Source organism: Hylobates moloch, unplaced genomic scaffold (genome assembly GCF_009828535.3).
Source record: "Hylobates moloch isolate HMO894 unplaced genomic scaffold, HMol_V3 SCAFFOLD_9, whole genome shotgun sequence".
Classification (NCBI taxonomy): domain Eukaryota; kingdom Metazoa; phylum Chordata; class Mammalia; order Primates; family Hylobatidae; genus Hylobates; species Hylobates moloch.
The window spans coordinates 26,615,523-26,643,013 of NW_026652284.1; the positions used below are offsets into that span (position 1 = coordinate 26,615,523).

At 48.6% G+C, this 27,491-nt stretch overlaps 1 protein-coding gene, 4 non-coding genes and 1 pseudogene across 8 annotated transcripts; 1 reads left to right on the top strand and 5 right to left on the bottom strand.

The window, feature by feature from the left end:
• Positions 1 to 527: 527 nt before the first annotated feature.
• On the top strand, positions 528 to 22,285 carry TRNAU1AP (tRNA selenocysteine 1 associated protein 1). 4 transcript variants are annotated; one of them, XM_032759513.2, is made up of 9 exons: positions 528 to 609; positions 1,106 to 1,203; positions 6,009 to 6,108; positions 6,722 to 6,774; positions 9,900 to 10,031; positions 12,972 to 13,091; positions 16,900 to 17,062; positions 17,599 to 17,632; positions 21,452 to 22,285. In XM_032759513.2, exons 1-9 carry the CDS (start codon positions 583 to 585, stop codon positions 21,586 to 21,588), a joined length of 864 nt encoding a protein of 287 aa, XP_032615404.1. In that variant the 5' UTR covers positions 528 to 582; the 3' UTR covers positions 21,589 to 22,285. The 4 variants fall into 4 exon arrangements, with proteins under 4 accessions (XP_032615404.1, XP_032615406.1, XP_032615405.1 ...); XM_032759515.2 differs by having other exon boundaries at positions 16,900 to 17,076; positions 21,452 to 21,482; XM_032759514.2 differs by lacking the exon at positions 12,972 to 13,091 and having other exon boundaries at positions 21,452 to 22,179.
• LOC116813172 (putative uncharacterized protein SNHG12) lies at positions 22,279 to 25,984 on the bottom strand (annotated as a pseudogene).
• On the bottom strand, positions 22,487 to 22,560 carry LOC116814015 (small nucleolar RNA SNORD99). Its single transcript, XR_004371121.1, has one exon. It is a non-coding gene; the product is annotated as a small nucleolar RNA SNORD99 (small nucleolar RNA).
• LOC116813998 (small nucleolar RNA SNORA61) lies at positions 23,798 to 23,927 on the bottom strand. The gene has a single exon (XR_004371105.1). It is a non-coding gene; the product is annotated as a small nucleolar RNA SNORA61 (small nucleolar RNA).
• LOC116813995 (small nucleolar RNA SNORA44) lies at positions 24,405 to 24,536 on the bottom strand. Its single transcript, XR_004371102.1, has one exon. It is a non-coding gene; the product is annotated as a small nucleolar RNA SNORA44 (small nucleolar RNA).
• On the bottom strand, positions 24,944 to 25,078 carry LOC116813989 (small nucleolar RNA SNORA16B/SNORA16A family). The gene has a single exon (XR_004371096.1). It is a non-coding gene; the product is annotated as a small nucleolar RNA SNORA16B/SNORA16A family (small nucleolar RNA).
• Positions 25,985 to 27,491: the final 1,507 nt, after the last annotated feature.

Sequence of the window (27,491 nt, forward strand, 5' to 3'; positions counted from 1 at the left end):
CCTGCCTCAGTCTCCCGAGTAGCTGCGACTACCAGCGCGCGCCACCACGCCCGCTAATTTTCGTACTTTTGGTAGAGACGGGGTTTCCCCCTGCTGGCCAGGATGGTCTCGACTTCTTGACCTCGTGATCCGCCCGCCTCGGCCTCCTAAAGTGCTGGGATTACAGGCGTGAGCCAAGGTGCCCAGCCCTAACGAGCATATATTAATGTTGTAATTATATGTGTCTGTGTGTGTGTGGTTTTGTTTTCTCTATAAAGTCAGACGAGTGTGTGTGTGTGTAGTTTTGTTCGTCTTCTAAATATATAAAGTCAGAAATAAACCCAAGTAACCCAGCCGCCTGGGCCAGGTGGTATCTGGCCCGCCCCATTCCAGCCTGAACCCCGCCCACCGCGATCCGGAAGCCTCGCGCCCAGCGGGTTGCAGGAAAAATCCGGAGCTGAACGCACGGCTCGGGAGCCTGCGCAGAAGCTGTCGGAGGCGCATGCTCCGTAGCGGTCTCCGCAGCCAGGATTGGCGCCCGCGCGGGCTTTCGAGCCCCGCCCGCAGAGCCCCGCCCGCAAAGCCCCACCCCGGTGCGCGGGTATGGCGGCCAGCCTGTGGATGGGCGACGTGAGTGAGGGCGGCCGTCCGGGGTCTGAGGACAAGGAAGCATCTCGGTTTCGCGAGGGAGGCAGGGTCTGAGTGGGAGGGGACTTGGGATCCCAAAAAGGGGAGACGTGTGACGGGGGTTCTTTTTGGTGACACAGAAGCGGGTTCCAGCATCTGAGTGAAGAGGCTGAGTCCGTGAGGCTAGGGGTCCTGGGGCCCCACCTGGGTTCGTGGGAGGGAAAGGTGGTGCTTTGGGGACATAGAATGGGAGGGATCCAAGGACGCGCTGTTCTGGGACCGGCGGAGTGGGGTTTCTAGGTCCAAGGGGAGGCTGCCTAAATGGGGGCAAACTTGAACCAAAGGAGCTGCGGTTTCAGGCCGCTCAGTGGAGGCGAACCTCGCCCCTCGCTCCCCCAGCGGCGCGTAGCCAGCCCTGGGCTGAACGGGAGGGGCTCTGGAACGCGGAGTGGGAAGCCCGGCCGCCGGCCTGAGCCGCTGTGCTCTTGTTTTTACGCAGCTGGAACCCTACATGGATGAGAACTTCATCTCCAGAGCCTTTGCCACCATGGGGGAGACCGTAATGAGCGTCAAAATTATCCGAAACCGCCTCACTGGGTAAGTCTCATCTCAGGTCTCTCTTAATACATCTCGTTGCAGCTGTCACGTACGAGAATGTAAACATCTTAGTCATGGCTTCTCACTACCCCTAGTAATAGTCACTGTAAAATTATAACAGCTAACATTTTGGGGTCCTAATGAGTGGAAGGATGGCATGTAGCTTAAGGGTAGGAGTTGCCAGGTGTGGTTACTCACGCCTGTAATCCCAGCACTTTGGGAAGCTGAGGTGGGTGGATCACCTGAGGTCAGGAGTTTGAGATCAGCCTGGCCAACATGGTGAAACCCCATCTCTACTAAAAATAGAAAAATTAGCCGGGAATGGTGGCAGGCACCTGTAACCCCAGCTACTCGGGAGGCTGAGGCATGAGAATCGCTTGAACCCGGGAGGCGGAGGTTGCAGTGAGCTGAGATTGTGCCACTGTACTCCAGCCTGGACAACAAGAGCAAAACAATGTCTCAAAAAAAAAAAAAACAAAAAAAACCACAGGACTCAAGCGAGACTGGGTTTGAAAGCTATTTCTACTGTATGAACTTGGGTAAGTTACTTAACTGCTCCGTCTCATTCACTTTGAGTATAAAAATGGAAATAATAACAGCACCTATCTCCTAGAGTTATGGTGAGGATTAAATGAGTTAATTCCCACTCATCATTAGGACAGTGTATAGCATATAGCATATGCTCAGTAAGTATAGTCAGATTACGATCTGCTAAGTAATAAGCAGTTTTTTGTTTGTTTGTTTGTTTGTTTTGTTTTTTTTTTGAGACGGAGTCTTTCTCTGTCCCCCAGGCTGGAGTGCAGTGGCGCGATCTCGGCTCACCGCAACCTCCGCCTCCTGGGTTCACGCCATTCTCCTGCCTCAGCCTCCCGAGTAGCTGGGAATACAGGCGCCCGCCAACACGCCCGGCTAATTTTTTGTGTTTTTAGTAGAGACGGGGTTTCACCGTGTTAGCCAGGATGGTCTCGATCTCCTGACCTCGTGATCCGCCCGCCTCAGCCTCCCAAAGTGCTGGGATTACAGGCTTGAGCCACCGCGCCCGGCTAGTAATAAGCAGTTTACATCCATTATCTCCTTAAAACCTCAGAAACCTCTGAGGTAGGTAAGTAGTATTATGAAGAGGCTTAGTAACTTGAAGAGTTATAATAAATAGCCAGGCGCGGTGGCTCACGCCTGTAATCCCAGCACTTTGGGAGGCCGAGGTGGGCGGATCACGAGGTCAGGAGATCGAGACCATCCTGGCTAACAGGTGAAACCCCATCTCTACTAAAAATACAGAATAATTAGCCGGGCATAGTGGCGGGTGCCTGTAGTCCCAGCTACTTGGGAGGCTGAGGCAGGAGAATGGCGTGAACCCAGGAGGCAGAACTTGGAGTGAGCCGAGATCGCGCCACTGCACTCCAGCCTGGGCGACAGACTGAGACTCCATCTCAAAAAAAAAAAAGAAGAGTTATAATAAATAACAAGGCAGGACTTGAATTCGAGTCTATCCTGAAAGCTCATGAGGGTCCTTAACTCTTATGCCATTCATTTAAAAAATTGTGGAGGCTGGGTGCGGTGCCTCACGCCTGTAATCCCAGCACTTTGGGAGGCGAGAAGGGCAGATCACCTGAGGTCAGGAGTTCGAGACCAGCCTGACCAACATGGAGAAACCCTGTCTCTACTAAAAATACAAAAATTAGCCGGGCGTGGTGGTGCATGCCTGTAATCCCAGCTACCTGGGAGGCTGAGGCAGGAGAATCGCTTGAATTTGGGAGGCAGAGGTTGTAGTGAGCCGAGATCCGCCATTGCATTCCAGCCTGGGCAATAAGAGCGAAACTCCACCTGAAAAAAGAAAAAAGTTATCTGTGGAGATACTACTGTGTTCTACTGTTCTAGATTCCTGGCTGAAATAATCCAGATGTAGCCCCTGCTCATGGAGTTTACTACATTCTAGTGGGGAATGAGACAATAAATAAGTAAAGACAACCAAATGCACAATATTTTCAGATAGTGGTGCTCTATTGCCTCCAGTTTCTTCTTTCTCTTTGAGGTCTTAGTTTTCCTTAGGGAATTATCAATTTGTCAGTGTTTATCGAGCAGCCACTCTGTTTTTTTTTTTTTGAGATGGAGTCTCTCTCTGTCACTACCCAGGCTGGAGTGCAGTGGCGCGATCTTGGCTCACTGCAAGCTCCGCCTCCTGGGTTCACGCCATTCTCCAAGCAGCTAGTCTTTTCTCGGTACTCTGCTACATGTGGCTTGCTAAAACATCAAATGGTTTAAAAATAGAGATGAGACATTTGAAAGATACTTTGTGTATTCAGAACCCCATTACCTAGGAAAATATTTTTCTGACTGGTAGATTATGCCCACCTAAATATTTCTCTTCTTGCTCTTCCAAGCAGAAAACCCCAGATAATCAGCTGCTGGTATGAAAATTCATTCTGTAACCTTTCTCCTTTTTTTTAATTTTTTTTTTTGAGACGGAGTCTTGCTCCGTGGCACAGGCTGGTGTGCAGTGGCACGATCTCAGCTCACTGCAAGCTCCGCCTCCCGGGTTCAAGCCAGAAGGTGCCCGCCACCACGCCCGCCTAATTTTTTGTATTTTTAGTAGAGACGGGGTTTCACTATGTTAGTCAGGATGGTCTCGATCTCCTGGCCTCGTGATCTGCCCGCCTCGGCCTCCCAAAGTGCTAGGACTACAGGCGTGAGCCACCGTGCCTGGTGAGACTGGACATTTTCTTACGTAACCACAATGCTTATATCACACTAACAAAATTATCAGTGATTCTCTAATACCATATCATAGCAGGTCTACATTTAAATTTTTATAATTGTCCCCAAAATATTGATAGTTTTTCATTTATTAGTGAATTATAATTCAATCCAGGAACCTGTATTGCGTTTAGTTCTTCTGAGTCTCTTTTATTTATTTTATTTATTTATTTTTTTTGAGACAGAGTCTTGCTCTGTTGCCCAGGCTGGAGTGCAGGGGCACAATCTCGGCTCACTGCAGCCTCCACCTCCCGGGTTCAAGCGATTCTCCTGCCTCAGCCTCCCAAGTAGCTGGGACTACAGGCGCCCGACACCATGCCTGGCTAATTTTTTGAGTCTCTTTTATTTTTTTTTTATTTTTTCTTTTATTTTTATTTTTTTTGAGACGGAGTCTCGCTCTGTCGCCCAGGCTGGAGTGCAGTGGCGCAATCTCGGCTCACTGCAAGCTCTGCCTCCCAGGTTCACGCCATTCTCCTGCCTCAGCCTCTCCGAGTAGCTGGGACTACAGGCGCCCGCCACCAGGCCCGGCTATTTTTTTTTTTTTTTGTATTTTGAGTAGAGACGGGGTTTCGCCGTGGTCTCGATCTCCTGACCTCGTGATCCGCCCGCCTCGGCCTCCCAAGGTGCTGGAATTACAAGCGTGAGCCACCGCGCCCGGCCACGAGTCTCTTTTAATGTATAAAAGCCAACCTCTTTCTTTCCTCATGCTATTTAACTTTTTAAGGAGGTAAGACTAGTTGTCTTTATAAGAGCCTATATTCTGAGGCCAGGTGCAGTAGCTCATGCCTGTAATCCCAGCACTTTGAGAGGCCAAGGGGGGCAGATCACCTGAGGTCGGGAGTTCAGGACCAGCCTGACCAACATGCAGAAACCCCATCTCTACTAAAAATACAAAATTAGCTGGGCATGGTGGCGCATGCCTGTAATTCCACCTACTTGGGAGGCTGAGGCAGGAGAATCACTTGAATCTGGGAGGTGGAGGCAGGAGAATCGCTTGAACCCAGGAGGTGGAGGTTGCAGTGAGCCAAGATTGCGTCATTGCACTCCAGCCTGGGCAACAAGAGCAAAACTCGGTCTCAGAAAAAAAAAACAGATCATACATTCTGCATTCATTTGTTTACTTGTGGTGTTTTGCAGTCTATCCCTAAAATTTCCTGGAACTGGTTATTAGATCTAAAGGCTTGATGGGATTGCATAATGCAATTTTGGCAAGAGTATTCACACATGATAAAATGCATAAATGAATGTTTACTAAATGAGTCTGGGGCCAGGTGCCTTGGCTCATGGCTGTAATCCCGGAACTTTGGGAGGCTGAAGTGGGTGGATCCCCTGAGGTTAGGAATTCAAGATCAGCCTGGCCAACATGGCAAAATCCCATCTCTACTAAAAATACAAAAATTAGCCAGGCATGGTGGTGGGTACCTGTAATTCCAAGTATTCATGAGGCTGAGGCAGGATAATTGCTTGAACCTGAGAGGCAGAGGTTATAGTGAGCTGAGATCGAGATGATATCCATCTCATAAATAAATAAATACAGATAAACGAATCTTGGACTGGCCCAGATGGGCAATCCTTATATTCAGGTTTGTAAATTAGGTCTGAGCTGGGGTATGGCAGGGAACAAAAACAGTGTTGACTCAGATTAGAAAAACATTTCTTTCTCCCTTCAAGGCCAAGACTCATCTTGAGCTCTTTTTTTTTTTTTTTTTTTTTTAAAACAGTCTCAAACCAGCCTGTTGCTCAGGCTGGAGCAGTGTGGCATGATCTTGGCTCACTGCAACCTCCACCTCCTGGGTTACAGCAATTCTCCTGCCTCAGCCTCCTGAGTAAGCTGGGACTACAGGTGTGTGCCACCATGCCAAGCCAATTTTTGTATTTTTAGTAGAGATGGTGTTTCAGCATGTTGACCAGGCTGGTCTCCTGACCTTCAGTGATCTGCCTGCCTTGGCCTCCCAAACTGTTGGGATTATAGGCGTGAGCCATCGCGCCTGGCCTCATCTTGAGCCATTTTATCTTTAACCATTTTCTTTCTCTATTTGCTTTTTTTCCAGGATCCCAGCTGGCTACTGCTTTGTAGAATTCGCAGATTTGGCCACAGCTGAGAAGTGTTTGCATAAAATTAATGGGAAACCCCTTCCAGGAGCCACACCTGTAAGGACATTTAGATAATGATGATGTTGCCATTATTATTGTCATTGCTTACTACCATCTGTTGAATCCCTACTGTATACTTATTTTATTTAATCCTGTAACAACCCTTTACAGTAGGCATTGTTATCTTTGTAGGCCCAGGAAACTGAAGCTCAGGGAATTGAAATAACTTGCCCAAGGCAACATAGGTAGTCAATGGCAGAGCCACAATTCAGACTGAAGATTGGTTGCCTCCCAAATTCCTGCCTTTCCATTCTGCATCGCTGCCTCCCATAACCGAAGACTTGAAACTCTAGACCTCTTGCCTGATTGGGAAACTAGAATAGGCTGGCAGCAGCAAGGACACATTTCAAGAGAGTTGCATTCTGCTCTTCCCACAGTTACTTAGCTTACAGCTGCACCAGCTGGCACACCTGGGCTCATAGAACCATGGAGCTGGCAGTGCCCTTAGCGGTCATCCGTGCAACCCCCTCATTTTATACAGGAGAAAAAGCTGAGGCTTAGAGAGGGGGAGATGTTTTGGCCAAGGTAATTTATTTCAGTTTTTTTCAAATATTGTTCAACTCTTGAAACACCTTTCTCTGTTTTAGTTTGTTTGTTTTTAAACTTCCAGGCGAAACGTTTTAAACTGAACTATGCCACTTATGGGAAACAACCAGATAACAGGTAGGTACAAAGTCATGTCTAGACAGACATAAGATGTGTCACTGTGCCCGTCACTGCCATATACGAGGAGGGGAGCCAGTTTGGCTGCACTTGGTCCCCTCCTGAAGGACGACGCCCTTCTCCCTGCCTTGCTGGTGGACCTTCCTGGTGTGCTTCATGCAAGACCCTGGCTTTTCTGTATTTGGTCCCTGCCCCTGGCTTCCTACCCTCCTACTCCTCACAGTATTGAAGTTTCATTCAATAAGAATTGCCTTGTTAGCCAGGTGCAGTGGCTTACGCTTGTAATCCCAGCACTTTGGGAGGCCGAAACAGGCAGATTGCCTGAGCGTAGGAGTTCAAGAATAGCCTGGGCAACGTGGAAAAACCCCGTATCTACAAAAAATACAAAAATGGCCGGGTGCGGTGGCTCACGCCTGTAATCCCAGTACTTTGGGAGGCCAAGATGGGCGGATCACAAGGTCAGGAGATCAAGATCATCCTGGCTAACATGGTGAAACCCCATCTCTACTAAAAATACAAGAAATTAGGTGGGCGTGGTGGCGGGCGCCTGTAGTCCCAGCTACTCAGGAGGTTGAGGCAGGAGGCTCACCTGAGCCCAGGGAGGGCTACAGTGATCAAGGCTACTGTGAGCCGTGATCGTGCCACTGCACTCCAGCCTGGGCAACAGAGTGAGACCCTGTCTTAAAAAAGAAACCCAATGAATTGACCTGTTACAGCAACATAAATTGATTGGAATTTCAGGTTGCCATTTGAAAGCATTAAAACGGTGTACCAAAAGCTTAAAAAACATTTATATGCATTAACCCTATAATTCTACTTTTCAGTATTTATTCATGGACGTGTGCAAAGATTAGCCTCAGATGTATTCATTGAAGTATTGTGTATAATAGCTAAAGTTGAGGAAAACCCAAATAACCTAATAGTATGCGGTGTATCCACTAACAAGTCATGTTGCAGTGTACTGACATATCAAGATGTTGGCAATATGTTGAAAGTGAAAAAAAATACTAGAAACAAAATACGGTGGATCGTATTTTTAGAAGAATAAGCCATAAGAAAAGAAGACAAAAATATACATATCAAAGCATTTATTGTGATTGTCTTCAAATGGTTGGGTTATAGCAATTTTATTTTTCTTTGCACTTTTGTGTATTCTTTTTTATTTTTTTGGAGACGGAGTCTCACTCTGTTGCCCAGGCTGGAGTGCAGTGGCACGATCTTGGCTCACTGCAAGCTCAGCCTCCCAGGTTGATGCTGTTCTCCTGCCTCACCCTCCCGAGTAGCTGGGACTACAGGTGCCCGCCACCACGCCCAGCTAAATTTTTTGTATTTTCAGTAGAGACGGGGTTTCACCGTGTTAGCCAGGATGGTCTCGATCTCCTGATGATCCACCCACCTCAGCCTCCCGAAGTGCTGGGATTACAGGCGTGAGCCATTGCACCTGGGCTGTGCTTTTGTGTATTTTTTTTTTTTTTTTTTTAAGATGGAGTCTCACTCTGTCGCCCAAGCTGGAGTGCAGTGGCATGATCTTGGCTCACTGCAATCTTTGCCGCCTGGGTTCAAGCAATTCTCCTGCCTCAGCCTCCCAAGTAGCTGGGATTACAGGCACCTGCCAATGCGCCCAGTTAATTTTTATATTTTTAGTAGAGATGGGGTTTCACCATCTTGGTCAGGCTGGTTTTGAACTCTTGACCTTGTGATCCATCTGCCTCGGTCTCCCAAAGTGCTGGGATTACAGGCATGAGCCACTGCGCCTGGCCTTGTGTATTCTTATTGTGCAAGGAATATGTATCATACTTGAAATAAGATAATAACAAAGGTAGGCCGGGTGCGGTGGCTCACACCTGTAATCCCAGCACTTTGGGAGGTCGAGGCGGGTGGATCACCTGAGGTCGGGAGTTCGAGATCAGCCTGGCCAACATGGTGAAACCCCGTCTCTACTAAAAATACAAAAAATTAGTTGGGCGTAGTGGCGGCCACCTGTAATCCCAGCTACTCGGGAGGCTGAGGCAGGAGAATCGCTTGGACCCTAGAAGCAGAGGTTGCAGTGAGCTGAGATTGCGCCACTTCACTCCAGCCTGGGGGACAGAGCGAGACTCCATCTCAAAAAAAAAAAACAAAACAAATTAGCTGGGCGTAGTGGCATGTGCCTGTAGTCCCAGCTACTTGGGCGGCTGAGGCAAGAGAATCGCTTAGACCCAGGAGGCAGAGGTTGCAGTGAGCCGAGATCACACCATTGCACTCCAGTCTGGGTGACAGAGTGAGACTCCATGTCAACAAAAAGAAAAAAAAAATAACAAAGGTTTTTATGTTCGTTTATTTTTTGAATAGAATTGACCTATAACAGGAGTTGGTAAATTTTGGCCTGATTTGTATCACCCACAAGCTCGCAGTGGTTTAAGAGGTTGGGTATGGTAGCTCACACCTGTAATCCCAGCACTTTGGGAGACTGAGGCAGGTGGATCATTTGAGGTCAGGAATTTGAGACCAGCATGGCCAACTTGGCGAAACCCCGTCTCTGCTAAAAATACAAAAGATTAGCCAGGCGTGGTGGTGCGCACCTGTTATCCCAGCTGCTCGGCAGGCTAAGATGTGAGAATCACTTGAACCTGGGAGACAGAAGTTGCAGTGACCCCAGATCGCACCACTGCAGTCCAGCCTGGGCAACAAGAGCAAAACTCCATCTCAAAAAAAAAAAAAAAGATTGAGGATTTAATTTTCGCTAGGCTTTATGTCCTGAGAAGATAATATCTAGTTCTTTTTTTTTTTCTGTCTTTTAACGTTTATGTTTAAAATATACAAGGAATGCAGAATGCATTATTATGCAGTTTTATCTTTTGTGTGCCTTAGAGGTGCACTTCCGACCCCATCCACACATCTGCACTCATGTAATACTTGAAGTCAGACAAGCTCTGTGGAGTGGGTGAGGGATTTGGGGCAGGGACTATTTCCATAACTCTTCTGCCAGGACTGCTCTAATGAAACAAAGTAGGGGCTGGTTAAGTAGACCCATCAAATGTGTTCCGTAAGGGGCCTGGGAGAGGTTTACCTCGAATATGCAAAAGAGCTCCTCAGAGCAGAGGTTTTGGTCTTTGCCTCTGAATCTTCTTGTTCTCTCTCCTCAGCCCTGAGTATTCCCTCTTTGTGGGGGACCTGACCCCGGACGTGGATGACGGCATGCTGTATGAATTCTTCGTCAAAGTCTACCCCTCCTGTCGGGGAGGCAAAGTGGTTTTGGACCAGACAGGCGTGTCTAAGTAAGGCCTTACTTGTTACTGATGCTTCACTGTGTTAGTTTTAGCGTTTCTCTCCTGAGTGGAGGTGTTTTAGAAAGGCCCCTGCAGCATGGCAGTTAAGACCACAACCTCTGGAGCCAAACTGCCTAGTTCAAATCCCAGCTCCAGTACAAGTGGGGGAGAATGCCAGTATTGTAGAATTGAGGCTCCGTGACCCGTACAGCCCCATCTGTAAAATGGAGCTGATTAATAATAGCTGCTTGTAGGGTTGATGTAAGGATTAAAGGATATAATATAAGTAAGTCACATTTGAAATGCTTTATAGGTGTTTGCTGTTTTGCTTGTTATTGTTACTGAGCCTTTCAGTGTAGTTAGAAGTGTTCCACTTCAGGCTGGGCGTGGTGTCTCATGCCTGTAATCCTAACACTTTGAGAGGCCGAGGTGGGTGGATTTCGTGAGCTTAGGAGTTTGAGACCAGCCTAGGCAACACGGTGAAATGCAGTCTCTATTAAAATACCAAAAATTAGCCAGGTGTGGTGGTGTGCACCTGTAGTCCCAGCTACTTGGGAGGCTGAGGTAGGATAATTGCTTGAACTTGGAAGGCGGAGGTTGCAATGAGCCAAGATTGTGCCACTGCACTCCAGCCTGGGCCACAGAGCGAGACTGTCTCTCTATAAAAAAAAAAAAAAAAAAAAGTTGGCCTGGCATGGTGGCTCACGCCTGTAATCCCAGCACTTTGGAAGGCTGAGGTGGATGGATCACCTGAGGTCAGGAGTTTGAAACCAGCCTAGCTAACGTGGCAAAACCCCGTCTCTACTAAAAAATTACAAAAGTTAGCCGGGCATGGTGGCACGCGCCTGTAGTCCCAGCTACTTGGGAGGCTGAGGCAGAATTGCTTGAATCTGGGAAGCAGAGGTTGCAGTGAGCTGAGATCACGCAACTGTGCTCCAGCCTGGGTAACAGAGCGAGATTCCGTCTCAAAAAAAAAAAAAGAAAAGAGAAAAATGGAAATCGAAGAACCTCAAGAAAGGCTCATTCTTGGTCAGTATAGTAGTTATATGCTCAGGCTTTGAGAGTGCAACAGGTGTGGCTTTGAATCATGCTTCTGCCATGACTTTGGGCAAGTTGTTAAATCTCACTAAACCGGTTACCTCTTCAGTAAATGTGGATACCACCTTCATGGAATTATTAGACAGTTTGATAAGATCACCCTGAGAAAATGCTCCGCACAGGCTGGGTGCGGTGGCTCATGCCTGTAATCCCAGCACTTCGGGAGACAGGCGGGTGGATCACCTGAGGTCAGGAGTTCAAGACCAACCTGGCCAACATGGTGAAACCCTGTCTCTACTAAAAATACAAAAATTAACCAGGCATGGTGGTGCATGCCTGTAGTCACAGCTGCTCGGGAGGCTGAAGCAGGAGAATCACTTCAACCTGGGAGGCAGAGGTTGCAGTGAGCCGAGATCGTGCCAGTGCATTCCAGCCTGGGAGACAGAGCGAGACTCCATCTCAAAAAAAAGAAGAGCCGGGCGTGGTGGCTGACACTTGTACTCCCAGCACTTTGGGAGGCTGAGGCGGATGGATCACCTGAGGTCAGGAGTTCGAGACCAGCCTGGCCAACATAGTGAAACCCTGTCTCTACTTTAAAAAATATATAGGCCAGGCGTGGTGGCTCATGCTTGTAATCCCAGCACTTTGGGAGGCCGAGGCAGGCGGATCACGCGGTCAGAAGATCGAGACCATCCTGGCTAACACGATGAAACCCCGTCTCTACTAAAAAAATACAAAAAATCAGCTGGGCGTGGTGGCGGGTGCCTGTAATCCCAGCTACTCTGGAGGCTGAGGCAGGAGAATGGCGTGAACATGGGAGGCGGAGCTTGCAGTGAGCCGAGATGTGCCACTGCACTCCAGCCTGGGCAATAGAGTGAGACTCCGTCTCTAAAAATAAAAAAAAATTAGCTGCGTTTGGTGGCAGGCACCTGTAACCCCAGCTACTAGGGAGGCTGAGGCAGGAGAATTGCTTGAACCCAGAAAGCAGAGGTTGCAGTGAGCCAAGATCACACCATTGCACTCCAGCCTGGGCAACAAGAGTGAAACTCCATCTCAAAAAAAAAAAAAAAAAAGGCTCAGCACAGTGCTAGGGAAATAAATATTTATTAAACGTTAGCTTGCATTAATTTATCCCCCTGCTAGACTTTGAGCTCAGGAGAGCAGGAACGTTGTCTTTCTGTGACTGCCGCATCCTGTGCGTAGCGCAGTGCCTGGCATACAGGGCAGACTGTAAATATTTGCTGAATTTTCTTGTATTAGTTACTATCCAGCAGGGTGTCGGGGGGAAGCTCCTATTTGGGAATGTTCCCCAGGGGTGACAGTGTCGAGGAGGATGGTGAACTGAATGTGGGAATTCCTGCAGATCTTAGAATCGTCTGTACTTGGATCTTGACACTATATGGACACCTGTTGATGGGACTCTCCTTTCTTCCTCTAGTTTATTTATTTATTTTATTTATTTATTTATTTTTTTGAGACGGAGTCTCGCTCTGTCGCCCAGGCTGGAGTGCAGTGGCGCAATCTCGGCTCACTGCAAGCTCCGCCTCCCGGATTCACGCCATTCTCCTGCCTCAGCCTCCCAAGTAGCTGGGACTACAGGCGCCTGCTACCACGCCCGGCTAATTTTTTGTGTTTTTAGTAGAGACAGGGTTTCACTGTGTTAGCCAGGATGGTCTCGATCTCCTGACCTCGTGATCTGCCCGCCTCGGCCTCCCAAAGTGCTGGGATTACAAGTGTGAGCCACCGCGCCCGGCCTCTTCCTCTAGTTTAATGGATTCTCTCTCTCTCTCTTCTCAGCCTCTTTTCCTTTCTACATTCCTGCCCACCTTCTTATCCTTACTTCTTTTTCATGTGTCCATTCTTAGAGTTTCATCACATTTGTGATCTAAATTGTATATTTTTTTCATGCAGGGGTTATGGTTTTGTGAAATTCACAGATGAACTGGAACAGAAGCGAGCCCTGACGGAGTGCCAGGGAGCAGTGGGACTGGGGTCTAAGCCTGTGCGGCTGAGCGTGGCAATCCCTAAAGCGTGAGTCCTGCAGGGAAGGTAGAGAGACTCTAGACTCCCCGCCAGACACTCCTCTTTTGTTTGCTGAGAATCAGGGCATCCATACGCTGGATGGGAGGCTGAAGGGGGATCCAATTCAAGTCACAAGTACTGAATGCCTGCTGTTGGCCGGGCCGTGGGTGCTGGAGTTGAACTAGCCCCACTCCTGCAGAAACTTACAGCTGGGGATAGAGTATGATTTGGAAAGGCTGATGCATTCAGACATGACTGGTGACAGCATTGGAAAAGCTGTTTGGCTGTCCATACCTGATGTCCCTGTTCTTTGCCCAGTAGTCCCACTGTTGGGAACTTATTCATAGAATTAATAAGATTTGAACAAACGGAAAAAATTACTTCCAGTTTTAGCCTTATTTATATTAATGAAACTACAACCCTCCTGTGAGTGTTCCATGCTGTGGGAATGGATAAGAATTAGTATTCCAGACACTTGGCCAGGCGCAGTGGCTCACGCCTGTAACCCTAGGACTTTGGGAGGCTGAGGTGGGCGGATCACCTGAGGTCGGGAGTTCGAGACCAGCCTGGCCAACATGGCAAAACCTCATCTCTACTAAAAATACAAAAATTAGCCGGTCATGGTGGTGCATGCCTGTAGTCCCAAGAACTCGGGAGGCTGAGGCAGGAGAATCGCTTGAACCTGGGTGGTGGAGGTTGCAGTGAGCCGAGATGGCGTCAGTGTACTCTGGCCTGGGCGACAGAGCAAGACTCCGTCTCAAATAAAAAAGAAAAATATTCCAGACACTCTACAGAACATTATATACTTCACTATTATACCTGTCATGCTAGGTAGAAAATCTTCTTCCCTTACAACTCCAAACTTTTCTCTGAATAGGATTTTTTGTTTGTTTGTTTTTTCCCTGAGACAGGGTCTCAAAGTCACCCAGGCTGGAGATCATGGCTCACCGCAGCCCCGACCTCCCCAGGCTCAGGGGATCCTCCCATCTCAGCCTTCTGATTAGCTGGTACTACAGGTGCACACCACCATGCTTGGCAAATTTCTGTATTTTTTGTAGAGATAGGGTCTTGCTTTGTTGCCCAGGCTGGTCTCGAATTCCTGGGCTCAAGCAATCTGCCCACCTTGGCCTACGAAAGTGTTGGGATTACAGGCGTAAACCATTGTGCCTGGCCAGATCTTTTATCCTTTAGCCAAATTAATGATTTCCAGCTGGAGTGATTTTGCCTCCCAGGGGACATTTACAGCATCTGGAGACATTTTTGGTTATCACAACCAAGGATGTACTAATGGCACCTAGTGGGTATCGGCCAAGAATACTGTTAAACATCCTGCAATTCATAGCACAGCCTCCCACCCCTCCATGTCAATAGATCCAGGGCTGAGAAATGCTGAACTAAACTCTACCCGAAGAGTAGTTGAACTATTTTTTTTTTTTTTTTTTTTGAGATGGACTCTTGCTCTGTTGCCCATGCTGGAGTGCAGTGGCGTGATCTTGACTCACTTCAGCTTCCACCTCCCGGGTTCAAGCGATTCTCCTGCCTCAGCCTCCCGAGTAGCTGGGACTACAGGCGTGTGCCACCAAGCCCAGCTAATTTTTGTATTTTTAGTAGAGACAGGGTTTCACATGTTGACCAGGCTGGTCTTGAACTTCTGAGCTCAGGTGATCTGCCTGCCTTGGCCTCTCAAAGTGCTGGGATTACAGGTGTGAGCCACCGTGCCCAGCCAAATGGCCATGTTTTTGAAAGCAATGATTTAGGGGTTCTTTGTGGTTTAACTGTGTTTAATACATTGAAGATCAGGCTTAGTGACTTCCCCCAAAAATGTTATTTGTTGTAAAATATTATATAAAAACATTAAATTAGCTGGGCTTGGTGTGCTTCTCTAGTCCCAGCTGCTCTGGTGGCTGAAGTGGGAGAATTGATTGAGCCTGGGAGTTCAAGGTTACGATGAGCTATGATCACTCCACTGCACTCCAGCCCAGGCAACAGAGTGAGACCCTGTCTCTTAAAAAACAAAATAGGCCGGGTGCGGTGGCTCACGCCTGTAATCCCAGCACTTTGGAAGGCTGAGGCGGGTGGATCACAAGGTCAGGAGATCGAGACCATCCTTGCTAACATGGTGAAACCCCGTCTCTACTAAAAATACAAAAAATTAGCCAGGCATGGTGGTGGGCACCTGTAATCCCAGCTACTCAGAGAGGCTGAGGCAGGAGAATGGCATGAACCGGGGAGGCAGAGCTTGCAGTGAGCCGAGATTGTGCCACTGCACTCCAGCCTGGGTGACAGTGCGAGACTCCATCTCAAAAAAAAAAGGACAGGTGCGGTGGCTCACGCCTGTAATCCCAGCACATTGGGAGGCTGAGGCGGGTGGATCACGAGGTCAGGAGATTGAGACCATCCTGGCTAACATGGTGAAACCCCGTCTCTACTAAAAATACAAAAAAAAAAAAAAAAAAAATTAGCCAGCCGTGGTGGCGGGCGCCTATAGTCCCAGCTACTTGGGAGACTGAAGCAGGAGAATGGCATCAACCCGGGAGACGGAGGTTGCAGTGAGCCGAGATCGCGCCACTGCACTCCAGCCTGGGTGACAGAGCGAGACTCCGTCTCAAAAAAACAACGAAAACAAAAGGCGGGGCACCGTGGCTCGTGCCTGTAATCCCAGCACTTTGGGAGGCCGAGACGGGCGGATCACGAGGTCAGGAGGTCAAGACCATCCTGGCTACCACGGTGAAACCCAGTCTCTGCTAAAAGTACAAAAATTAGCTGGGTCTCCCGGGGTCAAGCGATTCTCCTTCCTTAGCCTCCCAAGTGGCTGGGATTATAGGCGTGAGCTTCCACGTCTGTCCATCGTTTCGTTTCATTTCCTTTTTTTTTTTTTTGAAACAGAGTTTCACTTTTATTGCCCAGACTGGAGTCCAGTGGCACAATCTAGGCTCATTGCAACCTCTGTCTCCCAGGTTCAAGCAATTCTCCTGCCTCAGCCTCACAAGCGGCTGGGATTACAGGCGCGCCATCCCACCCAGCTAATTTTTTGTATTTTTAGTAGAGATGGGCTTTCACCATGTTGTCCAGGCTGGTCTTGGAACTCCTGACCTCAGGTGACCCACCTGCCTCCGCCTCCCAAAGTGTTGGGATTACAGGTGTGAGCCACCGCACCCAGCCCTTTTTTTTGTTTTTTTTTAAACAGGATATCCTTTTGCCAGTCCTGACATAGTTTGTTAAGGAGACACACCTATCCATTAAAACCTCCTGTATTAAAAGCATGGTCTCTGGAGCCATACTTGCATATTAGCTGTGTGACTTTGGACAAATTACTTAACCTCTCTGTTCCTCAGTTTCCTTATCTGTAAAATAGGAATAATGATACACTTATTGCATATGGTTGTTTTGAGGATTAAAAGAGTTAATTGGTGGCTGGGCTCCCAGCACTTTGGGAGGCTGAGGCAGGTGGATCACGAGGTCAGGCTGGTCTCGATCTCGTGATCACGAGGTGAGGAGATCGAGACCAGCCTGACTAACATGGCGAAACCCTGTCTCTACTGAAAATACAAAAAATTAGCCAGGCGTGGTGGCACACACCTGTAGTCCCAGCTACTTAGGAAGCTGAGGCAGGAGAATCGCTTGAACCCAGGAGGCGGAGGTTGCCGTGAGCCGAGATCGCGCCCCTGTACTCCAGCCTGGGCAACAGAGCAAGACTGTCTCAAGGAAAAAAAAAAAAAGTTAATTGGTATAAAGCACTTAAAATAGTCTCTGACCACACAGGCAGTGTTATGGAAATGTTTGCTTACACTTATTTTTGTTTCTGTCTTCATTTAAGGAGCCGTGTAAAGCCAGTGGAATACAGTCAGATGTACAGTTATAGCTACAACCAGTATTATCAGCAGTACCAGAACTACTATGCTCAGTGGGGCTATGACCAGAACACAGGCAGCTACAGCTACAGTTACCCGCAGTATGGCTATACCCAGAGCACCATGCAGGTAACCATGACCTGGTAAGACTGGTCCCCTTGGGTTGTGTTTCTCCTCCAGAAACCGGTCATTCTCTAGGATGGGATTGGTAAGGACAGGGGCTTGGGCTTCAGAAAAAATAGGGAAAGTTGAAGCAGTCCAGTTCCTCTTGTTAAAAATAAGCCACTGTGGGTCGGGCACAGTGGCTCACACCTGTAATCCTAGCACTTTGAGAGGCCGAGGCAGGTGGATCACCTGAGGTCAGGAGTTCAAAACCAGCCTGGCCAACATGGTGAAACCCTGTCTCTACTGAAAATACAAAAAATTAGCTGGGCATAGTGGCAGGCGCCTATAATCCCAGCTACTCAGGAGGCTGAGGCAGGAGAATCGCTTGAAACTGGGATGCGGATGTTGCAGTGAGCCGAGATCACGCCACTGCACTCTAGTCTGGGTGACAGAGCTAGACTCTACCTCAAAAAAAAATAAAAAATAAAAAATGTAAGCCACTGTGGTCCTGGGCCGGGATTTCACCATGCCCCTAACCCACATCTCTGGTCTCTTGGCAGACATATGAAGAAGTTGGAGATGATGCATTGGAAGGTAAGAGTTCATGCATTCCTTACTCTGTCAGCCATTATCAGGTGACTGCTGTGGCTGGCACTGTGCTCTCAGCTAGAGGGAAGACAAGATAAATTCTGCTCTGGAAGAACTTACATTCTGGTTAGAGAGCCAGACAGATGTGTAATTATGGTAGGATGTGTCGAGTGTTACCCAGAGGTGTGAGTGTAGATCCCAGAGAGCCTGGGACAGGCAGCCCCAGGGGAGCCCATCACCCCCTTGACATGTGGCATTCTATCCTGGTATGTGGGCCTCTAATGATAATACTGTTACCCTTTTTTTTTTTTTTTTTTTTTTTGAGACAGAGTTTCACTCTTGTTGCCCAGGCTGGAGTGCAATGGCACGACCCCAGTTCACCACAACCTCCACCTCCCAGGTTCAAGCAATTTCTCCTGCCTCAGCCTCCCGAGTAGCTGGGATTATGGGCATGCACCACCATGCTCAGCTAATTTTTTTGTATTTTTAGTAGAGCCAGGGTTTCACCATGTTGCCCAGGCTGGTCTTGAACTCCTAGGTTCAAGTGATCTGCCCACCTCGGTCTTCCAAAGTGCTGGCATTATAGGCATGAGCCACTGCGCCTGGCCAAAACTTTTTTTGAGGTACAAAAAGACTCAAAGTTTGAAATTTGAGAATTCTTCTTCAAGAGAAAGTCATAGGGAAAATGTTTTCTGTCAAGAAAATGTTCGTCAAAGGAAACAGATCCCTTTTAGGGCATGAACAGACTAGTCTAGTTCATAACATTTTAAAGCACTTTCTTGTGTCCTCTCATGTGATGCCAACCGTAGTGACCTTGTAGGGTGGGGTGGGAAGGACATAGGAGCTCCACTTCACAGATGGGGAACTAGTGGCCCGGAAAGCCCAAGTGATCTGCTGAGGGTCACACGGTGTGGGGCAAAGTCAGGACAGTCCGGGCTTTCTATACCCAAGTCTCTAGTTGTTCCCCCGGGAGACATTGCCTTCTTTCTAGAGATAATTAGCCTCATTACAATATCCATAGATAAGTCCTTAGAATTTTCCAGTCTCTTTTTCTCTTTTTCATCCCTTTTTTTTTCTTTCTTTCTTTTTCTTGAGATAGAGTCTTGCTCTGTCACCAGGCTGGAGTGCAGTGGCACGATCTCGACCCACTGTAGCCTCCGCCTCACAGGTTCAAGCGATTCCCCTGCTTCATCCTGAATAGCTGGGACTACAGATGCGTGCCACCACGCCCAGCTAATTTTTGTATTTTTAGTAAAGATGGGGTTCACCATGTTGGCCAGGATGGTCTCGATCTTTTGACCTCGTGATCTGCCCGCCTCTGTCTCCCAATGCTGGGATTACAGGTGTGAACCACTGCACCAGGCCCAATTTTTTTTTTTTTTTTTTTGAGATGGAGTTTTGTTCTTGTTGCCCAGGCTGGAGTGCAATGGCACGATCTCAGCTCACTGCAACCTCTGCCTCCTGGGTTCAAGCAATTCTCCTGCCTCAGCCTCCCAAGTAGCTGGGATTATAGGCGTGTGCCACCATGCCCAGCTAATTTTGTATTTTTAGTAGAGACTAGGTTTCACCATGTTGGTCAGGCTGGTCTTGAACTCCTGACCTCAAGTGATCCACCCGCTTCGGCCTCCCAAAGTGCTGGGATTACAGGCGTGAGCCACCATGCCTGGCCTGTACAGCCAGTGTATTTTATGCCATGCACTGCTACCTCTCAGCTATCAGGGTGGATACGTGCCATTCCAGTTCCCATTACACAGAAAAGAATACTGAGGCAAAAACAGTTATCAGTAAGAGTAGCTAATAGTTATTGAGGCTCTATGTGCAAGGCACTGTTCTGAGTACTTTACATATATTAAGTCATTTAATCTTCAGAACAATCTAGAGGTAAATACCACAGTTATCCTGATCTTGTAGACTAGAAAGCTGCCATAAAGAAGTTAGTTCTTACTCAAGATCAACATAGTTTTGGGAAGCTGAGGTGGGAGGATCTCTTGAGCCCCAGAGTTCGAGACCAGCCTGGTCAACATAGTGAGACCCCATCTCTACAAAAAGTACAAAAAAATTACCTGGCATGGTGGCACCCCTGTAGTCCCAGCTATTCAGGAGGCTGAGGTAGCAGGATTCCTTGAGCCCCAGGAGTTGAGAGGTTGAGACTGCAGTGCGCAGTGTTTACAAGGCTGCACTTGCCTGGGTGACAGAGCAACCCTGCATCCCCCCAAAAATACAAAAACAAAAAGCCCAACATAGTTGCAAAGTGCAACATAATAGCAGGAGGTGGAGTCGGTCTTAGAATGCCCGCAGTCCAGTCTCTCCCTGGACTTTATGCTCTACCACTGCATTATTAAAGACTCCCATTGAACGTAGTAACTGCCCAGTCAGGAGGGCACAGACTGGATTGTTACCCTTCTTCATCTACTCCTTGGCTTCAATAGGCTGTCTTCAGAGTGAGGCAGAATGCTTTATTGTTTGTGTACCCATCATCTTGAGCCACACACAAATGCCTGCCCTTGACTAAGCCCTTCACTGATCTGTTCTGTAAACTGTTACCTGCACTGAGTGTAGTCACCAGGCGGGACATGGTCTGCCTTCTTACAGTTTCTGTCTGCAGCCTCTATAAATGCTTGGAGCTTAAATCTTACAATTTTTTTTTTTTTTTGAGGCGGTGTCTCACTCTTGTTGCCCAGGCTGGAGTGCAATGGCGCGATCTCAGCTCACTGCAACCTCCGCCTCCTGGGTTCAAGCAATTCTCCTGCCTCAGCCTCCCAAGTATCTGGGACTACAGGTGCCTGCCACCACGCCCAGCTAATTTTTCTATTTTTAGTAGAGACAGGGTTTCATCATGTTGGCCAGGACGGTCTCGATCTCTTGACCTTGTGATCCGCCTGCCTTGGCCTCCCAAAGTGCTGGGATTACAGGCGTGAGCCACCGCGCCCGGCCGAGACGGAGTTTTGATCTTGTTGCCCAGACTGGAATGCAATGTTGCCATCTCGGCTCACCGCAACCTCCGCCAACTGGGTTCAAGCAATTCTCCTGCCTCTGCCTCCTGAGTAGCTGGGATTATAGGCATGTGCCACCATGCCCGGCTCATTTTGTGTTTTTAGTAGAGATGGAATTTCTCCATGTTGGTCAGGCTAGTCTTGAACTCCCGACCTCTGGTGATCTGCCTGCTTTGACCTGCCAAAGTGCTGGGATTATGGGCATGAGCCACTGTGCAAAAAAAAAAATTTTAATAGTATTTTACCACCAGGCACAGTGGCGCATGCCTGTAATCTCAGTACTTTGGGAGGCTAAGGCGGGAGGATCACTTTAACCTAAGAGTTCAAGGCTGCTGTGAGCTGTAAGTGTGCCACTGTACTCCAGCCTGTGTGACAGAGCAAGACCCTTTCTCTAAAGTACATATACACACACACATACATACATACGGGACTTGGCCTTTCAGCTCCTGTATTTGACTGTAGTTGTTCCACTAGGCACTTACTGTCAGTTCTTGAGATGATGCTGTGGACTTAATAACTTTGATCAGACCTTCTAAACCCAAATTTGAAGTGAGGACCAGACCAAAAAATCTAGGATACATGATGGCTAGAGACACAGGTGTAGCTTTCAGTAGATGCAGGCTAACAGCTGCCATTTCTCCATTCTCTAGATAACATTATCCTATTTTCATCTTTCCCAGAACCCTGCAAGGCAGTGGTTTCACTTCCTAAAAGAAGAAACTGGCAGGATAGGGACCTTACCATAGAACAGAGTTCTGGGAGAAGGGAAGTGAACCAGGTCCCTTGCAGCTGTCCGTAGACTTCCCTGACCCCATCCTTGCTTGCTTTCCAGACCCCATGCCACAGCTGGATGTGACTGAGGCCAACAAGGAGTTCATGGAACAGAGCGAGGAGCTGTATGACGCTCTGATGGACTGTCACTGGCAGCCCCTGGACACAGTGTCTTCAGAGATCCCTGCCATGATGTAGCCAGGCCAAAGGGCAAGCCAGTCTGCACGATGTGAGGGAGATGAGAGACTCCTTTTTAAAATTATGAAACCTTTTTGGAAATATGATTTGTAAGATTTTAATGACTGTTTCTGGAGATCATGAATGTTTCTACAACACTGCTGCATTCATCTAACCGTTTGAAGACCAAGGGAACAACTTTTAAACAAGGTTCAAATTGGTTTCCTTTACAGGAATCCTTTGTCCAGGTAGTTATGCACTCCTGGACATAGGACAGTTTGGGATTACCCAAAACTGGGATGAGCAGCTTGGGATAATTCACACGCTAAAGCCTGAGTTCAAGGTTTCTCAGTTGACAGGTAGGTATGTGGTTCTGTGGAGTATTTGTAGTACCTGCCATGTTTGAGTCCTAACTTGGTGCAAGTCTGGCAGCTAGGTAGAAAGGGCACTCTAGCAGGTCTGCCAAGGCAGACCTCCACGTGAACTTTTATACTGCTCACTTCCCAAGTTTCCCAAGTAAATGGGGAAACTGTCCAACCTTGTCACGTGTTGGGGCTTACTGCTTGAGGCAAAGCATTCATCCTAGATCATAAAAAATCTCCAAAGAAAGATCTCTTTAAGGGCGGGGCATGGTGGCTCACTTTGGAAGGTAGATTGCTTGAGCTCGGAAGAGACCAGATTGGTCTGTACAAAAAAATACAAACACAAATATACTTGTATTAGTCTTTATTCTTCTTCTATTGATCGCCTCTGAAGTTCAGTAGCACATTGCATAATTTTTGGCATTAGCATGCTGTTGTTTCTGCCTAAAATGACCGGGGTCTTGCCTTCTGCTTCCCATAGAGATTGTCCTGCAAAAGAAGGGTAAGCCATTGTGTTAGTAATTCCCAGATTTCCTCCACCCAGGCATTTTCCTAGGAGCTGGTCTCAGTCCCATATCCGCATTTCTCATCCATGGATGTCCACTCAGATTAGGTTTCATCCTGGACCAGTCATTCTAAATAAATAGTGTGTGTGCTACGTGGAACCCCTTGTTTCTACCCCACTCCCAACTCTCCCTGATGCTGAAAGACGTTGAAGTCCTACCAAAGAATGCATCATGAGCTCCAGCCACCACTGAACATTTGTGGCTACCAGGCCTTGTGGCCCATGGTGCCTTCAATGCATTTTTTTTTTTTTTTTCCTGAGACGGAGCCTCGCTCTGTCGCCCAGGCTGGAGTGCAGTGGCGCCATCTCGGCTCACTGCAAGCTCCACCTCCCAGGTTCACACCATTCTCCTGCCTCAGCTGGGATTACAGGCATATGCCACCATGCCTGGCTAATTTTTTGTATTTTTTTAGTAGAGACGGTTTCACCATGTTAGCCAGGATGGTCTCCATCTCCTGACCTCGTGATCCACCCACCTCGGCCTCCCAAAGTGCTGGGATTACAGGCATGAGCCACCGTGCCCGGCCTCTTCAATGCATTTTAAGGTGGGCAAATCATGTTCTAACCATCTTTGCCCTCTGGTAATGAACAGCTAACAGGGCACACGAGGAAGGCCAAATGTAAATGTTACTAAGATGCTAAGATTTTCTGGCCCGGCACAGTGGTTCATGCCTGTGATCCCAGCACTTTGGTAGGCCAAGGCAGGCAGATCACTTGGGGTCAGGAGTTCAAGACTGCCCTGGGCAACGTGGTGAAACCCTGTCTCTACTAAAAATACAAAAATTAGCCAGACATAGTGGTGCATTATTATAGTCCCAGCTACTCGGGGCTGAGGCAGGAGAATCACTTGAACCTGGGAGGCAGTGAGCCAAGACTGCGCCACTGCACTCCAGCCTGGGTGACAGAAAGACCCTGTCTCAAAAAAAAAAAAAAAAAAAAAAAAGCTGTAACTTTGACACAGACCTAAATAACCTTATAGTTCTATTAGGTTGACTACTTAGGACAGGATCCCCAATAGTGAGCACTACCTGCAGCTACACTCCAAGCTGTGACAAAGCTTTGGGTAGTCACTAACTTACCCAACTCCATAGGTCCAGCCACAAATGAGGACAGCTTTACATGTAACATGAATCTAAAAGAAAAAAACACCACCCTTAAAAGGCAAGGAAGCTATGACAGATCCCTCCCAAATGCAATAATAGGTCAGCTATTACTATACCAACCTCCAGAGCTTCACACACATCCTTCCCTTAGCCTAAGATTATACTTCATTTTACAATTTCAGAGATCCAACCATCTCTGAACCTGTCTGAAACTAGCCCACATGCCATATACCAGATGACAACATTTAGGCCAGCTTCACTATTACTTTTCCTCCTTTTACGACCACCAAGACCAGTGTTCAGATCCGATGGGAAAGGGATCAGGAGGATTAAGCTGTGTTCCACATCAACTTTACCTTAAAGCACAGCTCCAGAAACAAGCTCACCTCCTCAGTATCACACACTGCCAGGAAACTTGGGGGCAACCTGCAGAACAAAAAGCTTAGTGTGAAAACTAAACTGGCCAGGAGCGGTGGCTCATGCCTGTAATCCCAGCACTTTGGGAGGAGAGGCCGAGGCGGGCCACGTGAGGTCGGGAGTTCAATCTAGCCAACATGGTGAAAACCATCTCTACTAAAAATACAATTAGCTGGGTGTGATGGCAGGCACCTGTAATCCCAGCTACTCGGGAGGATGAGGCAGGAGAGTCGCTTGAACCCGGGAGGCAGAGGTTGCCGTGAGCCAAGATCACGCCACTGCACTCCAGCCTGGGTGACAGAGCAAGACTCCGTCTAAAAAAAAAAAAAAAAATACACCCATCTACATTGGAAGTTGACACATGGAAGGCTTCCAGCCCTGGTCCTGAAACATTATAGGAAAGCCGAGTGGCAGCTTGCAGGTATGGTACTGACCTGTGCTGTCAAAGTCTTTCCAGGTTGCTCTTGCATGCAGTTGGAGATCCCGTGGCTATGACCAGCCACAGCCCTTGGAAACATGCTATTCTGTCCCACCAGGCAGCCCCCAGTCAGTCTCCAAAAGAAACCTACCAGGTCCCCTGCATTTCATCACTGTCATGACCCCAGGAGTCCTCGATCACCAGAAGAATCACCTTCTGTCATCTTAAGAGTCTGCATCTGGACAGCAAAATGAAAACAACTCACATGAACAATTTTATTGTTCCCATCATTTGGTCCTCAGAATGATACAAATCTGACCAGCCTTTGGTCCCAATACTGATGCCTTAAGCTATCAGTTAAGCTGTGTCACATCCCAGCTGGATTTTCCCAGTACGAGTCTTATGCTGGTTAACTGTACATGCAAACCCCCAACTGTTCTGCGGTTCTGTGGAAACAAGCTCATTTTGATAAAGGTCTCTGGCTACAGCTGAAAGATGGCAGGTACAATGGAACTGTATTTTCCCAAAATGTTGCAGATCAGTTACAACAAACAGAACGGCGACCGTCAAGGAAAACTGTCACTCTGGGCTCCTTTTTGACCACAGCAGCTATGCGGAAGCAGCTGTAGCTTCGATAAGGGCCAAGGGGCAATTTAGATCCCAGGGCGGCCGCCTAAAGCCTCACCTGTCTATCATTACTACCTGCTTAAGTACGCCGGGATCTCTGTAAACTAAGTCAGTCATCCTGTAGGCCCCACCGCCCACGCTGTGCCAATATCTGGTGTGCTTTTTCTCAATCTTGATGGGACCGTTTTATCCGCCTACTACAAGTAAGAGGTTTAGACCGATTAAGTTACTTGCTGAAGGTCGCTTAGTCACTTAGCGAGGCTGAAAGCAACAAGCTGGGATGCACGCAAGGGTCTGAATGCCTAAAACCCGTCCTTCTGAAAACCGTGTCGACCAGAGCGACCTCCAGAGGCCTCGCGCGTAGTCACCAGTCCCAAAATCACCTAGCTGGTAACTGTCACAGATTCAACTGGAGGCCATCCTGACACCAGCATGCGGCCTCCCCCAAATTAAGACACTTCAGGCCCAGGGCTTCTTCCCCGCGTCCCCCAGAAGACCGGTTCCCAAACCCCCACCCCTTCCGTAAACCCGGCCGCCTGTGGGCAACACTCACCTGTCAGCCCAGAGCGCAGCGTTGCGCAGGCCGAAGCGAGAGAAGGGCGCGCGGCCCCCGCCCCTCTCACTGCCGAGGGGGCCCTTCCGGAGCTCGGGCCCACCGGGTGGCAAGGCTCGGCTCCTCCGTGCCACGTACACACCATCTCGAGGCCGTGGGAGAAAAACTCGGCGAGTGCGGGCCGGCAGCAGCGACTAGCAGGGAACGGCCCGCAGGTAAGCAGGCACAGGCCTGCAGCTACTGAGACAACAGCAGCGCCGCGGCGGGGGAGAAAGGACGCGGAAGCCCAGAGCAAGAGCTTATATAGGCCGCCCCTCGCGGCCACGCCCGACGGAAGCCGCGCGCTTGGCGCACAGCTACCTGGGAGTTGTAGTTCGCTTGCCCCGGCGTTGTCCGCGCGTCACCTTCCCAGCCCTACGCGCGTGTCCATCCCGAGCCCGCGAAGCGAGAACCGCCAGAGGCTTTCCTCCGAGCGAGAAGAAGCGCCTTCACCTTTCAGTGCCCGGCGCTGGGCCCACGCAGGAAGCCGACCCGCCTTGGCCTCTGGAGTTGTCTCTGGGATGTCTTTCAAAGTCTGGAAATGAACCCCGTGTGCTGGGAGAGGGCTCGGGCTCCGCTCGGAGCTCAGTGGGCGTGCGAGCCGGCAGCGCCTGAGTGGGTTTCGGGGAGGGGCTCATACTCCCCGAAAGGGGATTGCTTTATTCAAGGCTTGTCTCTTCCACTAATATGTAATTTTACTGAGCGCGTGTTATTTTAACTGTGTCTGATTATCTGATCTAGTTTTCATAAAAACCCTGTGGACAAATAAGGAAACTTAAGAATGGATCACACAGCTATCGCAAGCGAAGAGAGGACTGGAATTTGGAACCCACCCCAGGCACCACACATAGCGCAATGTTTTGTCCATGGAATGAATAAGCTTCAGTATGAAAACTTAGTGGTGATTGCCGAGAATTAAACACCCATCCTGTGCCTAATCTATTAATTTTTATTCTTACATACACTTTTTTATTTGAGACAGGGTCTTGTTCTGTTGCCCAGGCTGGAGTGCAGTGGCGTGATCAAGGCTCATTGCAGCCTCGACCAACTGGGCTCAAGCAATTCTCCCACCTCAGCCTCCCAGGTAGATGGGACTACAGGTGCGGGCCAACTTTCCTTGCTTACACTTTAAAAAGTAGGTACTACTGCCGGGCGCGGTGGCTCACGCCTGTAATTCCAGCACTTTGGGAGGCCTAGGCGGGTGGATCACGAGGTCAGGAGATCGAGACCATCCTGGCTAACACGGCAAAACCCGGTCTCTACTAAAAAAAATACAAAAAAAAAAAAATTAGCCGGGCGTGGGTGGCGGGCGCCTGTAGTCCCAGCTGGTGGAGACCGGGGCCGGGGTCTGGCCACCCCGCCCGAGACAGAGCAAAACTCTAAAAAAAAAAAAAAAAAAAAAAAAAGGAGGTACTACTTTAGCAGGTCGTGGGGGCGCATGCCTGTGGTCCTGGACTCCTCTCTTTCTCTCACATCACATGTCCAAGCCATCAGCAACTCCTGTGTGCTCTACCTTTAAAATGTATCAATAATCTGTTTCTTACCCCTTCCACTGATGTTACCCTCTTCGTTGACCCACATGATAGCACTAGTCTCCTATCTCCCAGATCCTGCTGTTGCTCCCCACAGTCTGGTCTCCACACGCCAGCCAGCCTGCTAAAAGTTTTTAATTTTTATGAAGTCTAATAGTCAATTTTTTTTTGTAGTTTATGCTTTTTTTTCTTTTTTTTTTTTTTTTTTGAGACGGAGTCTCGCTCTGTCGCCCAGGCTGGAGTGCAGTGGCGCGATCTCGGCTCACTGCAGACTCCGCCCCCTGGATTCACGCCATTCTCCTGCCTCA

Bases quoted from the DNA above. Each gene is read 5' to 3' on its own strand.
- TRNAU1AP (XM_032759513.2), top strand. From the start codon at position 583: ATGGCGGCCAGCCTGTGGATGGGCGAC. The intron at 10,032-12,971 runs GTAAGGCCTTAC...TTTTTCATGCAG, and splicing joins GACCAGACAGGCGTGTCTAA to GGGTTATGGTTTTGTGAAAT. The intron at 17,063-17,598 runs GTAACCATGACC...GTCTCTTGGCAG, and splicing joins ATACCCAGAGCACCATGCAG to ACATATGAAGAAGTTGGAGA.